Source organism: Lipotes vexillifer, unplaced genomic scaffold (genome assembly GCF_000442215.2).
Source record: "Lipotes vexillifer unplaced genomic scaffold, Lipotes_vexillifer_v1.1 scaffold917, whole genome shotgun sequence".
Lineage (NCBI taxonomy): Eukaryota > Metazoa > Chordata > Mammalia > Artiodactyla > Lipotidae > Lipotes > Lipotes vexillifer.
In genome coordinates this window covers 1,182,102-1,201,879 of record NW_006795104.1, presented here as the reverse complement: position 1 = coordinate 1,201,879, position 19,778 = coordinate 1,182,102, and the positions used below count along the sequence as shown (strand labels likewise).

Sequence of the window (19,778 nt, the reverse complement as noted above, 5' to 3'; positions counted from 1 at the left end):
ATTCCAATTTTGAAAGAAGTTCGACTGTGGGTAAAATGCTATCAAACAGCACTGCATGCTACCAAAAAAGCACTTGTGAAAGCAAGAGTCAATCAATGGGGCAAACTTTACTGTTGTCTTATTTTAAGAAACTTCCACAGCCACCCCACAACCTTGAGCAGCCACCACCCTAATCAGTCAACAGCCACAAACATTGAGACAAGACCCTCCACCATAAAAAAAGATTACGACTCACTGAAGGTGCAGATGATGATTAGCATTTTTTAGCAATATTTTAATTAAGGTATATATACATTGTTTTTTAGACATAATACTAGTGCACACTAATAGACTACAGTATAGTGTAAGCATGACTTTTATATGCACCAGAAAACCAAACACTGTGTGACTCGCTTTATTGTGATACTAGCTTTACTAAAGTGGTCTGGAACTGAACCCACACTATCTCCTGTATTATATAAGTATGCCTGTATTATATAATTACATTTATATGAAACATCCAAAATAGGTAAACGCACAGACGACAGAAAGCAGAGTAGTGGTTGCCTGGGGCTGGGGTAAGGGGGGAATGGTGAGTGACTGCTTAATGGCTACAGGGTTTCCTCCTGGGGTGATGAAGAAGTTCTGGATGATTGTGACAGTTGCACAACACTGTGGATGTATTTAAATACCACTGAACTGTACATTTTTAAATGGTTATAATAGTAAATTTTGTTGTATTTTTTAGCAAAAATGAAAACCACAGGTCTTCCCCCACAAGAAGAGCTTTCTCACTAACCTTATTATCGTATGTGCTAAGACAGCCGACTAGAATGCATGCTTCCTTTGGACAGACTTTCCCCAAGAACAGGGGCTCGGTCAAGTGTACCTCGTTCCGTCTACAGTATTCAATAAGCAGTTAAGTCACTACTTCTCCCTTGGAAAAGAGTGAATACTGAAGAACAAAAATGTGTTCCTCCAACAGTTTTCCCCTTCTGGGATCACACTGTATGTTAGATTAAGATGATCACAAATTCTGTGACATTCTACCCATCAAGCAGTTGGGCCTATGAACCTTAAATCTGGGCAAGTTAAGACTGCTTGGCCAGTAGAATACAGGAGAAATGACACTGGGCCAGTACGGGGGCCAGACCTTAAAAAACTGACAACTTTCATCTTTCTTGAAATACTTGCTCATGAAACCTATCCACCATGTTGTGAGGAAGCAGAAGCAGGCCTTGTAGAAAGGCCCAGGTGGAGAGGAACTGAGACCCCAACTGTACTCCCAGATGAAAGTAGTAATTAAACAGCTATGTGAATAAGCCTTCTTGAAAATAAATTCTCCAGACCCAGTCAAGTTGCTCCAGCAGTATTTACCAATCCTTGCCAAACTGCTCATTCATGATAGAATTAGTGACTGATTTTTGTTCTAAGCCCCTAAGCTGTGGGGTAGTTTGTTATGAAGCATTAGATAACCACAACACAGTGGAAATTTCCTTCCCTCTCTAGAAAGTATAAGGAGTGGAGAATGGGTCTATGAATAGCTTTAAAAACATCTAGCTTGAATATACAGCAACTACTATACATCCCACTAAAGAATCAGACCCCATATTCAGCTTCGGTCTTTTGAGGGAAACTATAGTGGGAGCTCCTATATGTGCCTAGTTCTGTTCTAAGCATAGAGTGGTAAGCAGGAGACTGGGTTGTGAATCTGGGACAGGTTACATTATAATTCAGGAGTCTGAGGCACAAATGGTAACATGTATAAATTGGAATTACAAACTGAGAATGTGCTTCATCACCATCTCAGCTCTGGAAGAAACCTCAACCTTATTTCTATTCAGTCTCACCAAAGCAAAGATGTTGGGAGGGGGCCGCTTTTCCTCCATTTCCTTGACCATAAAAAAGTTCAGATGGGCCTGGAAGGTACCACTCCTACTGACAAGGAAAGGCAGCTGGCTACCTAGCTGACGAAGATGATGGCTTGAAAGACACAAAGAAAACCTCTCCCTCACACTTTAGCCCATATAACAAATGTGTCTGCCTGCTTATCTGGATCTATCTATCAAACCTATTCTGGGGATCAAAGGTGGTGGTAACTCCTTTCTGTTTGTAGTTTTTGGTGGAAAACAATTATTCCATACTCTCCTCCAAAAACAAGCGTGCGGGGGAGCACTTCCCATCTTAAAAGAACACAAAGGGCAAACTTCCTCTACACCGCCACCACTCGCCTCACCACAGCTACTGCCCCCATTTCTCTGATTCTCTTTACTTCAAAGTTCTGTGTCTCCTGATACTTTCTAGGTTCACTCTAACCAGAATTTTACGCTAATCACCCTTAAAACCCCTGTCATAGTCATAAAGGTCCTTCCCTTTACTAAATCCATAGGTTAATATTCAATCCATGATGAGTACTTGAAGCAACAGCATTTAACACACTTCATTTACCATCTTTCTCCTCGTGAAAAAGTTTCTCCACTTGCTTTCAGCCTACCTGCCTGTTCATGTCTTTTTCTGGTTTCCTATCATCTCTCTGAACTGGAAGTAAACCAGGACTCAAATCTTCCCAAAGTATGTTTATAAACAATCTCTGAAATTCATCTAGTCAGGATTTCTCAGCCTTGGCACTATCAACATTTTTGCACCAGATATATATGTTTGTTGTGGAAGGCTGCTCTGTGCACCAGAGAATGTTCAGTGGCATCCTTGACCTCTACTCTAGTACTAGAGCCAATAGCAGCCTCAATCATGATGTCAAAAAGGTGTCTCCAGACATTGCCAAAAGCCCCCCGGGGGGGCAAAGTCCCTTCTGGTTGAGAACCACTGATCTAGTTCCTTGGCTTTAAATACTATCAATATACACACTGGCAGCTGTATAACCTGTCTATAGCCTGAACCTCTCCTCCAACTGCCTTCTCATTATCTCCAGTTATATATCTAATCAAGTACATCTCACTTAACACATCAAAACTAGACTTACGCTCCTCCCCATATGTACCTTGCTCACCTCGCTTGACATCTCTCTTGTTCTTAACCTCACACTTTTATCCATCAGTAAAACCTACTGGCTCTGCCTTCAAAACATACCCCAAATCTGACTACTACCTCCATTGCTACCAATCCTGCCCAAGCTGGTATTATCTCTGAGATACTACCTCTTAACAGTCTCTCAGCTTCCACCCTGGTTCCCCTAGTCCAATGGTTTTCACCTGGGAACTTGTTAGAAATGCAAATTCTCCTCCAACCCTAGGACTAGTAAATCAGAAACTCTGGGGATGGGACACAAAAATTGGAGTATTAAGCCCTCCACATCAAACACCTGCACCACTTACCTGTCCCCATCTCGCCACAGTCCCTTCACCACTTTCTCCCTAGCTCACTTGCCAGTCACACCAAACTCCCTGTATTCTACAAACACACTCAGAACATTCACATTACAGGGTATTCTCATTAGTTGCCCCTCTTCCTGAAAAGCTGTTCACCCTCCCACATATTCCTCAAGTCTCTACTTTAATGTCACCTTGTCAATGAGGCCTTCTCTGACTACCCTATACAAAATAAAATCCCTTCGTCCTGAACTAACACTCTGCTTAACTTTTCACCAAAGCACTTGCCACCACCTAACAGGGCCATATATGTGTTTTGTTTACTGTCTCGCTACATTCTACTATCTAAACCCCATATGGACAGACTTTATTTACTGCTCTACACTTTGAGCAACTAGAAAAGAACCTGTTACTCAACAGATGTTCAATAAATGTTTACTTTGAGTCAATGGTTGCCTATGGTTGATGAGAGGAAAGATACAAAGAAGTTGAAGAGAAACACTTATTGTTACCTAAGTAACTGCCAAGAAAATTTCAGAGCAGAAAACCAAACAAAAATCCCCCAAACTGGGGCTTCCCTGGTGGCGCAGTGGTTGAGAGTCCGCCTGCCGATGCAGGGGACACGGGTTCGTGCCCCAGTGCGGGAAGATCCCACATGCCGTGGAGCGGCTGGGCCCGTGAGCCATGGCCGCTGAGCCTGCGCATCCGGAGCCTGTGCTCCACAACGGGAGAGGCCACAACAGTGAGAGGCCCGCATACCGCAAAAAAAAAAAAAAAATCCCCCAAACTGTAAATGAATGAGAGGGACAGAATGCAGCAGTTGACAGTTCAGAGTATATCAACCGGTTAGCAAAGTTTAGGAAGACTACAACACTGATCCCAGAAGGCACAGTAGGCTTTATATAAGCCAAAGAAGACAGATGAAATTCCAGAGAAGAGAATACCATGTGCATTTACTAAGTATAGTGTTCCCCAAGTGTGTTCACTGGATATAGCGTTACCTTAAAAAATAGTTAAGTAAAAAGGACAGCAGAGGATAGGACAAAGCTGTATTAAACATGTTTCTTTAATGCAGGACTTCTTACTGACTTAACGTGTTTAATGTTAATAGAGTATGCAGTATCTCCTTGCCTTAACAACATAACCTTTTTTTGTTTTGCACAAGGACACAGACATGCGCCCTAGCTTCACTTTTATCACTAATGTTAGTGACATTCTTATCTGTCCTAATTTGTTGTAACTTGCCTATTAAATTAACATAGTAATAATGTCTCCCCAAACAAAAAACTCCTTTCATTACTATATTTAAGCCAAGCCTGACACTCCAATGCTGAATACACAGAGGCCAGCTGTCATTTATCTGATTTGCTGCACTTTGTTTAGGATCACAAATATTCCACTTGGGAAATAAAATCCTGAAATGTTATTTTCACCACTCTATTCTTTATTCATTTTGTAATAACCCAATATAAGAACAATTTAAGTCTATATTATTTCAACAGTTTTTTAATGCTTTTGAGAATTTTAAGTATTTTGAACTCCTGAACTAAGATAAACATATTAGAAACAAACAAACAACAAAAATCACACAGAGCAACAACTAAAAGGTACTTAAGAGATCAAACAGTTGGGTGTGCCACACAGGCCTTACCACCACTTTCAGTGAAGAAATCATGATGTCCTGATTCAAAAATAACTAGTCAAGTACCAAAAAGAGCAAGCAAAGCCCAGGCCACCTGACTTCCCAGCTGGCTCTCTTTTTAACACACAATATAGTATATATGCACATATTTTGATTGAGGAAACAAGAAGTTAATGAAAAATAATCTCAAGTGTAATAAAATCAGGTAAACCAACTCCAATAGTCTTTAAAAGACATGGTTAGAGAAAGTAAACTGAAGACACCTTTTTCTTTCTACAAAAAAGGCAAGACAAACAAGTGTAAAAGCTAGAGATTTATTGTTATTTTGTGATTAATAAATTGTCAAATTGGTTATGACACTATCCCACACTGTATACCATTCGCCAGTACAAAAGTTTTTAAACCATATTGAGGCGTAAGGCAGAGAGAGCAGACACATGAATATCATCCTTAACAACTTCCTCTTAGCCATGCCTCCATCCTGACCTTTGTACATGTTTTTTTCCAGGGGAAAGTGTCAGAACAGTGCATGAAATGGTGGGCAACCTGCCTCTTTACCTTTTTTAATAGCAAGCAACTTACAGAAGTAATGGAATTCAACTTGTATTTCCCCTTGATTTTACTGGTCTGAATTCACTTTAGGTTACTTTAACATCCTTTAACTGTACATGAGAGAATATGACCTAAGAGAATACTGAACCAGAGTCAGCCAAATACATTACTGACCCCAAAGTTATGTTTTAATTGGTCCTAAAGGAATGTACCACCCCAATAGTTTGAGAGTTAGGCAAACAGAATTTCTTTGGGGAGGGAAGAAAAAAGCTGTGAAACAGCCAAATGTACTCAACATTGTTAAAACGGCTCTTTGTTTTCACCCCTGAAAGATACTTCTTTACTACACTATATGCACAGAAATCCTAACAGAATCTTGGTTGCCAGTATTATTCAGGCTGGCCCAATCCAGGATAGATCCCCACCCCACCCCCAAAATTCCCCTCTCTCAGGCTCTGAAAAGCACAATATTTAACTATTTCTTAATAGAACTACCAAAACACTTCAGAAACAAGTGGCTCACAAATCATTTTAAATTCATGTATTGCCTGTGCATAAGAAAAATGATAAACCCAGAAGACAGTTCTATTTTTATATGGCAATTAAAAATAACTGAAACATCAAGACACTTTCAGTGAAAGCAACATTTCAATTACAAACTGTAATGCCTGTTAAACTACCTATGGGAGAAGCTGAAAAGTCCTAGGCAAATGCACTTTTGGGTTATACTACAGTGCTCCTTCAGTATGCACAAGGATTAAGGTAATTTACAGTCAATCTGTGAATGTTGAGACAATGTTACATCATCTTGTCTGTACAATTAAATGTCCTTAAAGAGACAACCAGAATCAGCTTTTCTACTATATTTTCAACAAACCTGACTAACCTGTACTTTTGCTGAGATGTGTATCAAAGATGCTGTAAGATTCTACACAATTAGGAAATACTCAGCTTTAAAGTATTTCCTTATCTTCACTTTTTTGGTTACAGATGTTTTTGCTCAGATGATCTATTGCAATATATTTCTAGAAATGCAGTCCCAAATATGCATACACATTCTGTATACAAATAAAGCAAAAACTGTCAGTAGTATAAATCTTACAGCATTTTTGTTTGCAAAACTACATGCCAAAGTCACAATAAGCAATATTGTACCACAAATTACAAAGCGCAAATGATTTGCTTCTTTTTAATGCTTTTATTCTACATAAATTACTACCATAGGCTAATGTTTAAAAAGCAAATAAACTGGACAGATGCAGGACAAAAATCTGTTCACCCAACTATAAAAGGTGATATGTTTTTTAAAAATTACAATAAATGCAGAAGTGGTTGATGCATGCAGTAGCCTTAAATGAAAAAGCATTGATTCCCACTGTTCCAGGAAAAAACAAAAAACAAACAAACAAAAACACAGAGAAACCCACACATCTTACTGCACTCCACCTTAAAATGCATCATACTGTGTTTGTTTATAACAGCACAGAATTCCAGGAGTCAAAATGAAATAAAGCAGGTATTTTAAAGATTTAAGAGCCGTTATCAAAAATAAATTACATTTTTTCAAGATACAGAAATGCTGCTATGATGGTTGAGAGCCCAGTAACCTTTCAATAGCCGCATTGATATCACCTCCTGTGGCTATTAGCGCTTGCAAGTTTGCTTCACGGTTCAAAAATCCCATTGCACTGAGCTGTTCTAGTTGCTGCTGAAATCTGACTTCTGGATTCTGTAGCTGTTAAAGAAAAACAAACAAACAAACAAAAACTCTAAGGAAAATCAGTCCATGTCACACCTAAATAATCTTAAAAATCAGTCCATGTCACACCTAAATAATCTTAAAAATCAGTCCATGTCACACCTAAATAATCTTAAAATTTTTAATTGCTTTAAAAATTAAAAAATTTTAATTTTTTAAAAAATAACATATGCTAGACTACTGAGCTATAAAAGAACTGGCCTCTCTAGAAACATATTCAACATATTTAAAAGTTCAATTAGCACTTTATTTTAAACAATCTAATTTATACCTAAACAATGATGTCAAAGATCACATAACTCTGCTTTAAAAAAAAAAAAAAAGCTTAACAGACTTCAACCATTACTTAAGAAGCTCATGAACGTATAGGCAAACTTTAAAAAGTATGTATGCAAATAGTTTAGAATTAGATTATTTACTTTGTAGCTACTGACCAATTGGGTAATTATAAAAGCCAGTGTCCCTCATGTATAAAATTCTAAAGTTCTAAGGACGCTTAGAATGTAGAATTAATTTCTGTATCAGCCAATCAAGTCTTCAGAAAAGAGTTCCAGTTTCACATGCACAGACTACACTTCTGACTGTTCAGCTCCACCTCCTTTTCAGAAATGATATGACAAAAATACATAAATGATCACTCAATTCTGGGCAACCTGATAATGGTGAGGCCTGTAGATTGTTCAACTTAGATAACAATTTGGCCTAATACATGAAATCGTTTTTTCTTATTAATTCCAAGAATATTTACTGAGCCAGAAGTTATGCTAGGTATCGGGAATACAAATTCTTTATAAGATAAAACTCTGACCTGTTTTTATTGTATTTAATAAGGCTTAAAATTAAAAAACTATGCTGTATTTTCACCACATAGAAGTTTAAGGACAATCTACTGTAATAGGTTTGAACTGGGAATCATAATGGCACATTCTTAGTAAATAAATGATTCCAGATGCAAGAATATTAGGCATTCACATTTTTTAGCCGTATCTGTGAGGTGTATGTATGTAACAAAAGTTACCACAGGAGGCAGTAGTGGGTGGGGTGAGGTAGTTAGGAATTCTTTTACATCAAAGTACAAAGACTAGATAGAATTCAGGAGATATTGAGAATGACCAAGTTTCTATTCCTCCCTGACAAACTTTTATAAAATATAACCTATTTCAAATAATTTTCAAACAGGGACTGCAAAAAAGAATGCATTTTTAAAAGCAACTTTCAAAAATTAAGGCAAAGCATTTCTTCCCTTCAACCATAACGTTTCCTTTAGTGTCCAATATAGTACCAAAGTTAACCATTTTTGTAATGCCTGTTTTTTAGAATCAATCAAGAATGCACTTTTCATTACAGGCTAAACCAAAAAGATGGCCACCTTCTTTTCTTTTCTTGAAATTTCTAAATTTCTAACATTAAGAAGAGCAGAAAAGAATCATTACCTGAGGATTCACTCCAGCAAGAGCCTGTAGCATTTGTTGGATAAACTGCTGGTGTCCAGATTCGGTGGTTCCTGCTGTGGGACTTGGGTTTTCACCAGATGCAGAATTAGAGCCACTGGTTCCTGAAGAGCCTCCAGTGCTTCCTAATGCCCCCAGGCCAGGAGTAAACCTAGAAAAAGCGTAAATTGTTAGTAAACCTAAACTCCTGCTAAACAAGAGGCCAGACCAGGCCAGCTGATGGTAAATCAGTTACATTTCAACACAGTATTAGTTAGCCAAGTTATCTTCTTAAAATAACCATTTTTAACTTTGAAAATTCTGTCTTAAATAAAACGATCTCAACCAAAAAAAGGCAGGATGGCATTAAGTCTGAAATTCTCAGAGGAAAAAAACCATAGTGCACTTTCATAATCTTCCCCAAACAAACCTACCCTGGGATGAGGCCGGGGGCTTCAGTCGCTAAAGTCTGTAAACCCTGCTGAATCTGTAACAAGGCCTGCATTGCTCTAGGGTTTGACATTGCTGATAACGTATCAGGATTCTGCATCTAAGGAAGAAAGAAAACCAGTGGTTACGAGGGAATTAAAGTCAGTGAAGGTAAAATTTAAATGTTTTCTTTGCTACGCTTCTTGAGAAAATCTAATACCTTACTCCTAGACACTGTGAATCCATAATTTCTTTCCCAAAATAAACACAAGCACCTCCTCTTTGACAGCAATCTAGTGTGCAAACTGTTACTTGACCTCCTCCCAAGTCCATCATGAAAGCCATTTTTCATAATGAAAGACAATCAGGAGCTCCTCTGAAAGCCGCAGCTGTTCCCCATTTTCCAACAGATAAAAGTATTATTTCTGAGAGACAACCTCCAAAAGCAGTTTATATAACATGGTAGTAATGGTGAAAGCCACATATTCCTCCTGACCAAGTGTTATCCATTGCTGATGTAACAATTTTACCAGATACACTCTAAAACAACAGTTCCAAAGGTGAAGTTAATACATGTGTCCGGTTACCTTCCCTACTTCCAAATATACACCACATGACTAACCAAAAAAGATAGGCTTCCATCATTACAATAGATCAAGGACACTAACCTTGGATTATGGTTTACAGGCCTGAGGATCATTTGCATAATATTTAAAATCCCTCCCTAGAACTACCAGTTTCAAAATGCCAAGACTGACTTCTCTTCTTTTTAAATAATAAAATTACCATGGCCATCTCAAGTACTTTTCTAATAATAAAACCTTCTTTATATGACAACACCGACAATTTTAATCTTGCTAATTCGAGTTTGAGGAATGAGATCTACCCCTTGGAAAACAGGCATTCTATTAATTTGGAGTACCTGAAACATTACAAAGAAATCAAACATGTAAAATAGGATAGGGTAGCTCTTTCCTGTTACTAGAGATTAGTTAAACCATAAAGTGTAACATGACAATGAAGCACTTCAAAGTTAGTAAAGTGAAAGGAAATGGTTTATGGTATTAACGAAGCATTCAAAATCCTAAATCCTCAAAAGCAAAAACCAAATGGTCCTTTCCTCAGAATTTATATTTAAAAAATATAAACAAAAGGTCAGCAGTGAAATGGGGCTCAATTAAGATCAAGCTGAATTCTCTGCAAATTGACAGCAGACTGTATTCTACGTTTTGCTATCAGCCAGAGAAAAGCAAGGAAAATGTTTATCACCAAACTTTTTCAAGCAAATCATTACCGAAGATAGCTAGCATCTTTTCTTACTCACTTGTTGGAGGAAAGTTGGGAGCTGTTGTCTCATTTGTTCTTGAAGCTGAGGATTTCCAGCAAATAGGGGATTATTCAGCATCATCTATGGGGCAAGTGTTCAAACAATTTTAACTGGAAATATCTGAAACAAGTAATGTACCTTGTTTAATAGTCTATCTTCCCCCAAGTGCCTAATCTGGCACTTAACAGGGAGGAAGGTAGAACATGAATAAAAAAGGGAAGATACTGTCCACAAAAGGGATTGCCAAAACAAAACGAGGCATCTTCTCACTCAATGGGAATGGTGATTATGATAATGACATGCAATATCCTAAAAAATAAAAGCAAACATTTCTTTGACTTTTCCTTGAGTAAAGGTGAATATTTGCCCTTGAAAGAAAAATGGGAGTAACTGGCATTCATGAAGATATATTTTCTGCTACACTGACAGAATAAACATAAGCATCAATACATGAAACTATACATGGCTTGCACAGACACCTCAACACACAAGTGGCAAGCACAGAGAAAATCCACATCTGGAACTGCTGTATCTACCTGCCTACTGCAAAACAGATAATATTAGGTCCAGAAAAATAACACCACAGAACAGCAACCAACTTGCCAGAGAAATGGAGCTGCTAGGTAAATATAAGCCTAGGACTAGCACCGATAGATCTCTGGGGATAACGTATTAAAATGCTTTAAAAAGACCTTAAAAGATGTAAATCCATTTGAGAACACGAAGATTAGCCTCTGGATTTCACCTCACTACCACCACAGAGGAGAAAAATGGCATGCCTCCTAACCTTCAAATGTGTGTTAAGAGTTAAAAAGTCAGGGTCAATATTAACATGATGTTGTATACCTGAAAATAAGATTACAATATACGATCAGCATAACCAGAAACTAGTAAATTCTCATAGCTTCAAAAAAGACAAATCTTTATATCAGTTTCCCCAGATGGAGTGAAAAGTCAACTAACAATGATTTACTGATAGCCTATTTACCAGTCCACATCCAAAGTCTGGGGGGGTGGAGGATGGCCCTCAAGTAATTAACTATATTTGAGAGTAATTATATGTTAACTACTAGAAGTAGAGAGAATTCTTCCTTCCCTCCTTTAGTTTATCAATTGTTGCAAAGTAGATTAAGTTAATTTCAACAAAATAAAGTAGGAAGAAGTCAGACAATGTTTTATGGATATACAGCATTTATTTCAAAGTGACCAGTAAGTTCACAGTAAATAAAGTAAAACCTACTCGAGACCAACAAACCTGCTTCTTTAACGGCTCCAGTCAAATATTTTTTATTATGAACATATATCAATAAAGTTATCACATTTATCTTTCAGGATTCATGTTATCTGAACAAGTGTGTCATCTTAAACTGCTTCATTCCTTCTCATTTGATTATCTGAACAAGTGTGTCATCTTAAACTGCTTCATTCCTCTCATTTGATTAGGATATTTCTCCTAATGTACCTGACTGTATATAACAACAGTTTTTACAATCAGACTTTTTTGAATACCTAAAAATCAAAATCAGAATAGAGAAACTACAAACTTTAATCTGCTGGTAACCAAAGTACATTGTAAGCATTTCTAACAACTGTCTATAATAAAGGATGATTCATATCTAGCTTTCTTTTGTCAACATTTTGTTTTAGAGTAAAAAAGCAGCATACGAAAGTGCTCAAGTCACTTTATAAATGTAAAATTGTTAGTTTAAATGGCCGGGAATGTGCTTGTTAAAGTCAAAATTTTAAAACAAGATGCACATTTAATGCTTATTATTATTAGCTAAATATACATGTAAAACCATACAAATAGGATCACTCTGCATACATATTTTCCATTTATTTTAAACAAAAGTACTATCACAGTAAGTTGAAGCATTTAATAGTAATAACTCACTCTAATAATTTTCTTATGAATAAAACAGTATTTCATAAAACGTACCTACAATATACAAAATTTAAAGTATACAAAAAATTTATCTAAAAAATCTTTACTTCCAATTTTACAAATTTTAAGAGGGCAGAAGCTGTTGCTGAGGATTGCAACTCAAAGATATCTGCTATATACTTGAATCAACATGGTTCCAGATTTTAGAAGTATAAAAACTGTTTCATTTGACATATGAAGAAAGTGATTAACTTTAAAAGCTTTTAAAATTCTGGAAATGGAAAGTGACTATAAAGGAAACTATTTCAAACTCCCAACATTCCACAGAAGGGAAGCCATTCTTAATAAATAGCAAATACAAATCACAGATGATCAAGGTTTAGTTCACATTCTCCAAGGTTTTGCAAGCCCAATGGTTCTTAACTCTGTGGGTATATCAGAATCACCTAGGGAACTTGGGGGGAAAAAAATTCAATACAGTTATACCAAAATCTCTCAGGACAGGGCTAAGAATTTTTTTTTCTTTTTTTAATTTTAAAGTTCCCAAAGTCATTCTAAATGTCAAGCTAGGGTTGAGATCCACTCATTTTTTTTGTTATGGTCTGTTCAGAAACAAGTTAGAAAATGAATTATTTAATAAAGGACCAGTATACTAACTTTGGGCAGAGATCTGTAATGGAAAGAATGAGAATACTGTTCCCACAAATCTCTCTCCACCAATAGTAAAAAATTTCAGGCTATTTTATAACTGCCATTTTGAACATGACTATTATTCAGAATCTGTGTGATCTAATAAATAAAAGTATCAAATGTATTAACACTTCTAAATCACCTTCAAGATTTACCTTACACTAAAGAATAGGCTTCAAAAGGGAGAGCAATTCAAAACTTTTGTATTCATCTCCTATATCAACATATGTAGATACAAACTAAACCTGCACTTCTTTCTGAAGGGAGTGAACAGCGGAAATGAAGCTGTTTTAATTATATTATGAAGTATTAATTTACTGTAAAGAAACAAACTGTCCAAAAAATTCGAGATGCAGTTTGCCTACTTTTCTAGTGTGTTAACGCAGCACACACAAATGTGCCAAAATCACAATTATTTGATTAGGCCACTTCAATACAAAGCGCTCAGTCCTTTATAATACAATTATAAACTCACCTGTGCAGCAAGGTCAGGGTTCTGGCTTAGTGACTGCATCATGCTTCTCATGTAGGGGGCAGACAACATGTTTTGCATAAGTTGTGGGTTTTCAGTTATTTGTTGCAACAAGCTCTGCATTCCTGGTGTGTTGAACATACTAGCTGAAAGTTTGTTTAAAAAAAAAAAAGACATTTTATCAAGGAAAAGATACATAAAAGAAAGTTTTAAAACACATATATTGTGCATAACTTTAGCAACTGCAGATAAATACACATATTACTTATCAACTGAACTAAGAAAGAATTTTAAAACTAAGATCTCCAAAACTACACGCCCAACATATAACAATAAAGGAGGGTTTATGGACTTTAAACATTCTGGTTGCATTTATAGGAAAATCACATCTTATGGAAAGGATAGGTTCTAAAAAATCAATTTAAGGCAAAAATTTGATATGGTAAAAATTACTACTGAAAAAACCTCATTAAGTGAAGAAGTCTGAGCCAACTTTTCCTCCAGGATCGCTTAATTAGAATCATATTCAGCACTCAATATATGTTCCCACTTAAGAAAGAAGGAAGCCTTCTCGCCCAGGCCTCCACCCCATTTTCACTGACTCCTGGCACTCAATGAATTCAACCCCAAATTAAGGGAGCTTCTTCATACTTCAGTTTCCCCATCTGTAAAATGGGGTAAACAGTATCTACCTGATAGAGTGGTTTTGACAATTAAATTAATGTGTAGATGCTTGTTACTATTATTATTTTTTGTAGAGAGCTATAGCTAAATTTACATGAATTCAACATTCTTTGAAAACTAATTAATTTGTTCAACATATATCCAGATTTTCACTTGCTGGCTAGATATACTCAAACTCAAGTAAACTTACAACTGATTAGCTTTTTCATTTCCCTTCTGTTCTTATTCCACCCAGTGTAGTTTAATGGGCTCAAAACATTTGACTCTTCCAGCTTACCTTTCTAGTTTATTATAATTCTGCTCTTTTTCTGTAATAATTTTTGCTTTTCCTATTCTCTCATGTTATTTCAATTTAGGTTTCTTCCCCCCACATCCTAGAGTCCAAGGATATTCAAAGATAGCTGATAAACATAGCCTGCAGGGCAAATACGGCCCATGACCTGTTTTTGTACAGCCCATGAGCTAAAAATGGTTTTTACATTTTTAAATGGTTGAAAAAAATAATAATAATAAAATCTGAAAACTGTATGAAATTCAAACTTCAAGATCCATAAGTAACATTTTATTGGAACATAGTCATGCTCCCTCATTTATTATCTATAGCTGCCTCTGCACTACAAAAGCAGAGTAGTTTCGACAGAGGCTCCACATGGCACTATCATACTGCTCTATACTGCTGTTCAGCATACCACAAATCAGTGAGTCAGTTATACCTCATGCCATACAAATCACTGTAGCATGCTGTTATTTCTTTTTTCATTACCACTGCATACCAATTATGTCAGAACAAGAATAAAAAGGGGAGAAATGGACTATGAATGCCCTTTTAAGGCACAGAATATGGATTATTTTATCAAATGAGATGGCAAAACCGTATTTACTATGCAATGACACTAAAAGAATGCAATACACTTCAACACTGCTACAACACTTATCACAGTATTCCCAACTCACAGTAAAGTCAGAAAAATACAAAATCTAAAATTATCTCATCATAGCCAAACTGCTTCACAAAAATAAAAAATGAAAATAAGGCTGCAACCAAAGTTAGGTTCCCAAATGGTTCTTTTGTTAGCCAAACAAGGAAAGCAGTATACTAGTGGTGATTAATTAGCATGATTATTTAAATCTTGACTGCGGCAGCCAAATAAATGTGTCCAGAGAAAATAAACTTAAGACCATTAGCATTTCAGTTTCTCAAGAGTTAAAGGACACTGGGCTCTACATCAATAATCAATTAAAAAACAATGCAGGGACTTCCCTGGTGGTCCAGTGGTTAAGACTCTGTGCTCCCAATGCAGGGGGCCTGGGTTCGATCCCTGCTCAAGGCACTAGATCCCGCATGCCGCAACAAAGATCCCACACGCGGCAATGAAGATCCCACATGCCACAACTAAGACCTGGCGCAGCCAAATAAATAAATATATATTTTTTAATTATACAGAATATGAAACTACATAATTTTTTTAAATGAAAATTATTTTGAGTAGTATTCCTTGCTTCTTGACAAATGTTACTGATATTGCTCAGTTCTTGTATTTGAGGAGTCAATGTCAAGTTTGAAGTAACTGAAAAATTAGTTTTTATAAACAGTCTGCATGGACTAACAGGCAAAACTATTTTCAAAGTTGAGAGAACAGTCATTTGGTACAACCTGAGGTAGAATCTGCTAAGATGTGCTACATCTGATGATGATAAAAACACATGTGGAGTATTAAAAGAATTACTTGGACAAAGATATAATGCTTATAAAGTATTTTTAATGCTTATAATTATTTAAATGCTTATAAGGTATTTAAAGACTATAGTTAATCACTGTCTTATTCATCAGCAGGTACTCTGGAACATATTTTGAACTTTCACATTATTCAACTGGTAAGAGTATCAATGATGAACTTCACTTCACTCTTGTGAACTCAGCCATAGTCAACATCATGAACTTTTGTCAGAAATATGCTGACTTGCCCAAACACACAGCAGCTTGACGGCTTAACAGAGGTCAAGTTTTCTGGTTTTGTTTGTTTGTGTTTAAAGAGGTAAAGTTTTACTGCAATTTTTTTAGCTCAGAGCTAAGACTGAAATTCTTCTGAACCACTCGACCACCATTATCAAACAATAAATAAATGACTTTGGAAATTACCTTTTGCTAAAGACTTGGTAATGTTTCTCAATGAATTCCCAAAATTACAAGGCAAAACAGCATTTATACGCCAAACTCATACTGTGGTTAAGTCATTCTGACAACAAATGAAATTGTTTGAATCACAGGCAATGTCAGGCTGCTTTATATATATATATATATATATATATATAAAGAATATATATATTCTCGTGAATATATATATATATATATTCACGAGAATATATATATTCTCGTGCTGTCAAGTTAAAACAAGCAGCAAGTTCTCCATTCCCACAAATGTGCAATAAAGATAGTTTTGAGCTCACAGTATTGTTCCAACAGCATTTTTTGGACCTCAGTGCAAGTGCAAAGAAATATCCACATTTTAAAATTCATTTAATTGTATAATTGAGGCACTACCACCTAATCTTCGATTGGAAGTGATTAATCTGTCATGACATGCTAAAAGCCAAAAAGAATCTAACAGAATCCTATAAATGCTTTCCAACTGATGAATATGCTACTATAATAATATATTTTGGGAATGAACACACATTTGAATGAAATAAGTAAAATCTCATTACCTATCAGTATTAACAGATGAACATTTGCAAATGATTTGCAATTGACAAAAGGAAACACTGTGAACATCAATTAAGCAAAATGTCATCCCTAAGAAGAATTCCATTCCTATCATTAGTGGATATGTGTAAGAAAATGTTATACCCAATTATTATTACATTTTTAATTCCATCAATAAAAGAACTTGTGGAACTTTGTTTTCTCTCGTAATGTAATACTTTTTTTTTTTTTGGCCACGCCGCGTGGCTTGTGGGATCCTCCTTCCCTGACCAGGGATCAAACCCACGCTCTAGGCAGTGAAAACATGGAGTCCTGGGCTTCCCTGGTGGTGCAGTGGTTGAGAGTCCGCCTTCCAATGCAGGGGACACAGTTTCGTGCCCCGGTCCGGGAGGATCCCACATGCCGCGGAGCAGCTGGGCCCATGAGCCATGGCCGCTGCGCCTGCGCGTCCGGAGCCTGTGCTCCGCAACGGGAGAGGCCACAACAGCGAGAGGCCCGCGTACCACACACACACAAAAAAAACATGGAGTCCTAACCATGGACCACTAGGGAATTCCCTTCATAATATGATATTCTTGATTTTGCCTCTTGGCCTGCAAAGCCTAAAGTATTATATCCCTTTGCAGAAAAAGTTTGCTGACCCGTGCTCTAAGATTTCCTCACCTTCCAGAGTGAGCGCTTACAGGGCAAAAGAAGAGTCACGAATTTTACCTTTCAGGTATATGAGGTGTACTTATGAATATATATGCATACCTAACTAACTTCGAAGAGTTGAGTAAACATTATAATAGTAAAAAAAAAAATATAATAAGAATGTTAAGCCATCAGGGTACATTCGTTTTTGTTTCTTATTTTCCTTTGATGGAAATATTAACATGAAATCTTAAATACTGTATCAAGCCATTAAATAAAAAATCTGAGTAAGAAGTTGCAAAACCATTTTTTGTTTGTAAGACAAAGTTGTTACTACAGACACCATGCTACAGTAAAAAAAACAATTCGCCTATCAGTGGGGAAACCCGATTAAACCTTTGTTGTCTCTGCTCTTAGACCTCTAAAATGTGAATGAAGCATCTCTCTCAAAAGTCTGTCAGTAAGAAGCAAATAAGCATTAAGTAAAATCAGAACAGGATAATTCTTTTCCTTGTTTTAAACATGGTATTATCTGGATGTTTAGACTTGTCGCAGTGATCATTTTGTAATCTATACAAATATTGTATCATTACATTTTACACCTGACACCTGAAGCTAATACGTTATATGTCAATCATACCTTAATTTTTTTAAATGGTATTAAATTTTTATAAAAACATTTTGTATTTTATCCAAAATCCGGATGATATCCACTGTATTCTATAAAGGAATATATACTACAGTGACCATTCTGATTATTTCCTCTCAGTAGTGAATTTTTAAAAATTCCTCATCCAGCATCTCATTTTTCTACTTCCTCTGCCAAAACACAGGTATCTTTTTAAACATACCTAACCACTCTCACCTTAGGGACATGGCTCCATGCTTTCATTTCTTCTCATTTAAATGCTAACTTTTACGACTAAAATCATCATTCTGGCTACTGATTGTGGACCTAATTCTTAGCATGTTAAACATCTGAATAGTTGAAAAGGATATCCACTTACTAAGTCTGGTCTACAGAAAAATGACCAAAAGTAAATTCCTAACCTGCTCACACATCAGAATCTCTAGCAACTTTACACAAACACAGATCTTAAACTGCACTGTGGCAGATTCTGATCCTTAAGGTCTGAGGTTAAGACTTAGAAATCTGATTTTTAAACAAATCTGGCAGGTACTCTGATGCAGCTAGTTTAGTCCTGGTTTCAGGAGTGGATACCCATTGTTTTCTATAAAAGAACACAAAACTGGACTAAAGCCAAGGAAAATGTGTCCCAGTGATTAAGTACACAGGTAACTGTGTTACCCCTACACTTCAGTTTTCCTATGCTGTTGAAAGGAGAACACAACCCACTTCTCCCAAACCATCTTACGAGAAGAGAAAACCACAAAACTGCCTCTGGAAACCTTCAAGTAACCTTTTGCACTAAAATGCTCACAAGTGATTAATACTAATTATTATGTATTTAAAGCATCCTTAAAAAACAAAAAAAGCACCTTCCAACATGAAAAGATAGTTCACAAAAGTTGTTCCTCATACACACACAAAAGCACTAAGGATAACAGTATAAGAAATGTTTTCATTGTCCGAATAAGTGAGAACAAAGGGAAAAAGTATCAGTTGTTATGAGCATACCTCCTACTCCAGGCCCCAAATTTGGCACAGTAGAACTCTGCCCGGCAGTGCCACTGGCAGCACCACTACTAGTGCCCCCCACGGCACTGGTGGTGCCACTGGAAGCTGATGAACTCTGAGAAGCCTGTGGAGCCCATGGATTGGGTAATGGATCTCTATTTTCTGTACGGGAAGGTTGACTACCTTCACCTGAGGATGCATTGCTCACTAAGGAAGCAAACGGATTGCCACCAAACTGTAATAAAAGACACAAAAATTATAAAGAATAAGCTTTTGTTTTAAATAACAGATATGGAACTCTTTGTTAATGAAAATTGCATTTCTGCATATAAAGGCAACCCTCAACCACACACAAATTATATTAAAACAGGGGCCTTGGCCTGAGCCTCAGAGGCAGTGTTATTACCTGTTCTTGTGCAGCACTCAGCATTGGTTCCTGAATATCTGTGTACATGCGCCGTAAAGCATTATATCCCCCTGGGATGCTTTCCAGGTTGCTCAAAGCTCGGTCCTGGTTTCTCATCATTTCCTGCATCATTGCTGGATTCCTAGCAAGTTCCAATGTCTAAGAAAAATATTTCCGGGGGGGGGAAAAGGCGCTGAAATACACATGAACTATTTTAGCTA

The 19,778-nt window shown here is 36.7% G+C and overlaps 1 protein-coding gene across 2 annotated transcripts in view; it reads right to left on the bottom strand.

The window, feature by feature from the left end:
• Positions 1–5,241: 5,241 nt before the first annotated feature.
• Positions 5,242–19,778, bottom strand: part of UBQLN1 (ubiquilin 1) — a 49,461-nt gene continuing 34,924 nt past the window's right edge. The window contains exons 5-11 of one of the 2 annotated variants that reach the window (XM_007467443.1): positions 19,558–19,716; positions 19,152–19,386; positions 13,495–13,637; positions 10,442–10,525; positions 9,123–9,238; positions 8,692–8,860; positions 5,242–7,234 (exon numbers count right to left, since the gene is read on the bottom strand). In XM_007467443.1, coding sequence (XP_007467505.1) covers positions 7,082–7,234; positions 8,692–8,860; positions 9,123–9,238; positions 10,442–10,525; positions 13,495–13,637; positions 19,152–19,386; positions 19,558–19,716 — 1,059 coding nt within the window. In that variant the 3' untranslated portion in view covers positions 5,242–7,081. The remainder of the gene's footprint in view (positions 7,235–8,691; positions 8,861–9,122; positions 9,239–10,441; positions 10,526–13,494; positions 13,638–19,151; positions 19,387–19,557; positions 19,717–19,778) is intronic. The other variant, XM_007467444.1, reaches the window with a different exon arrangement.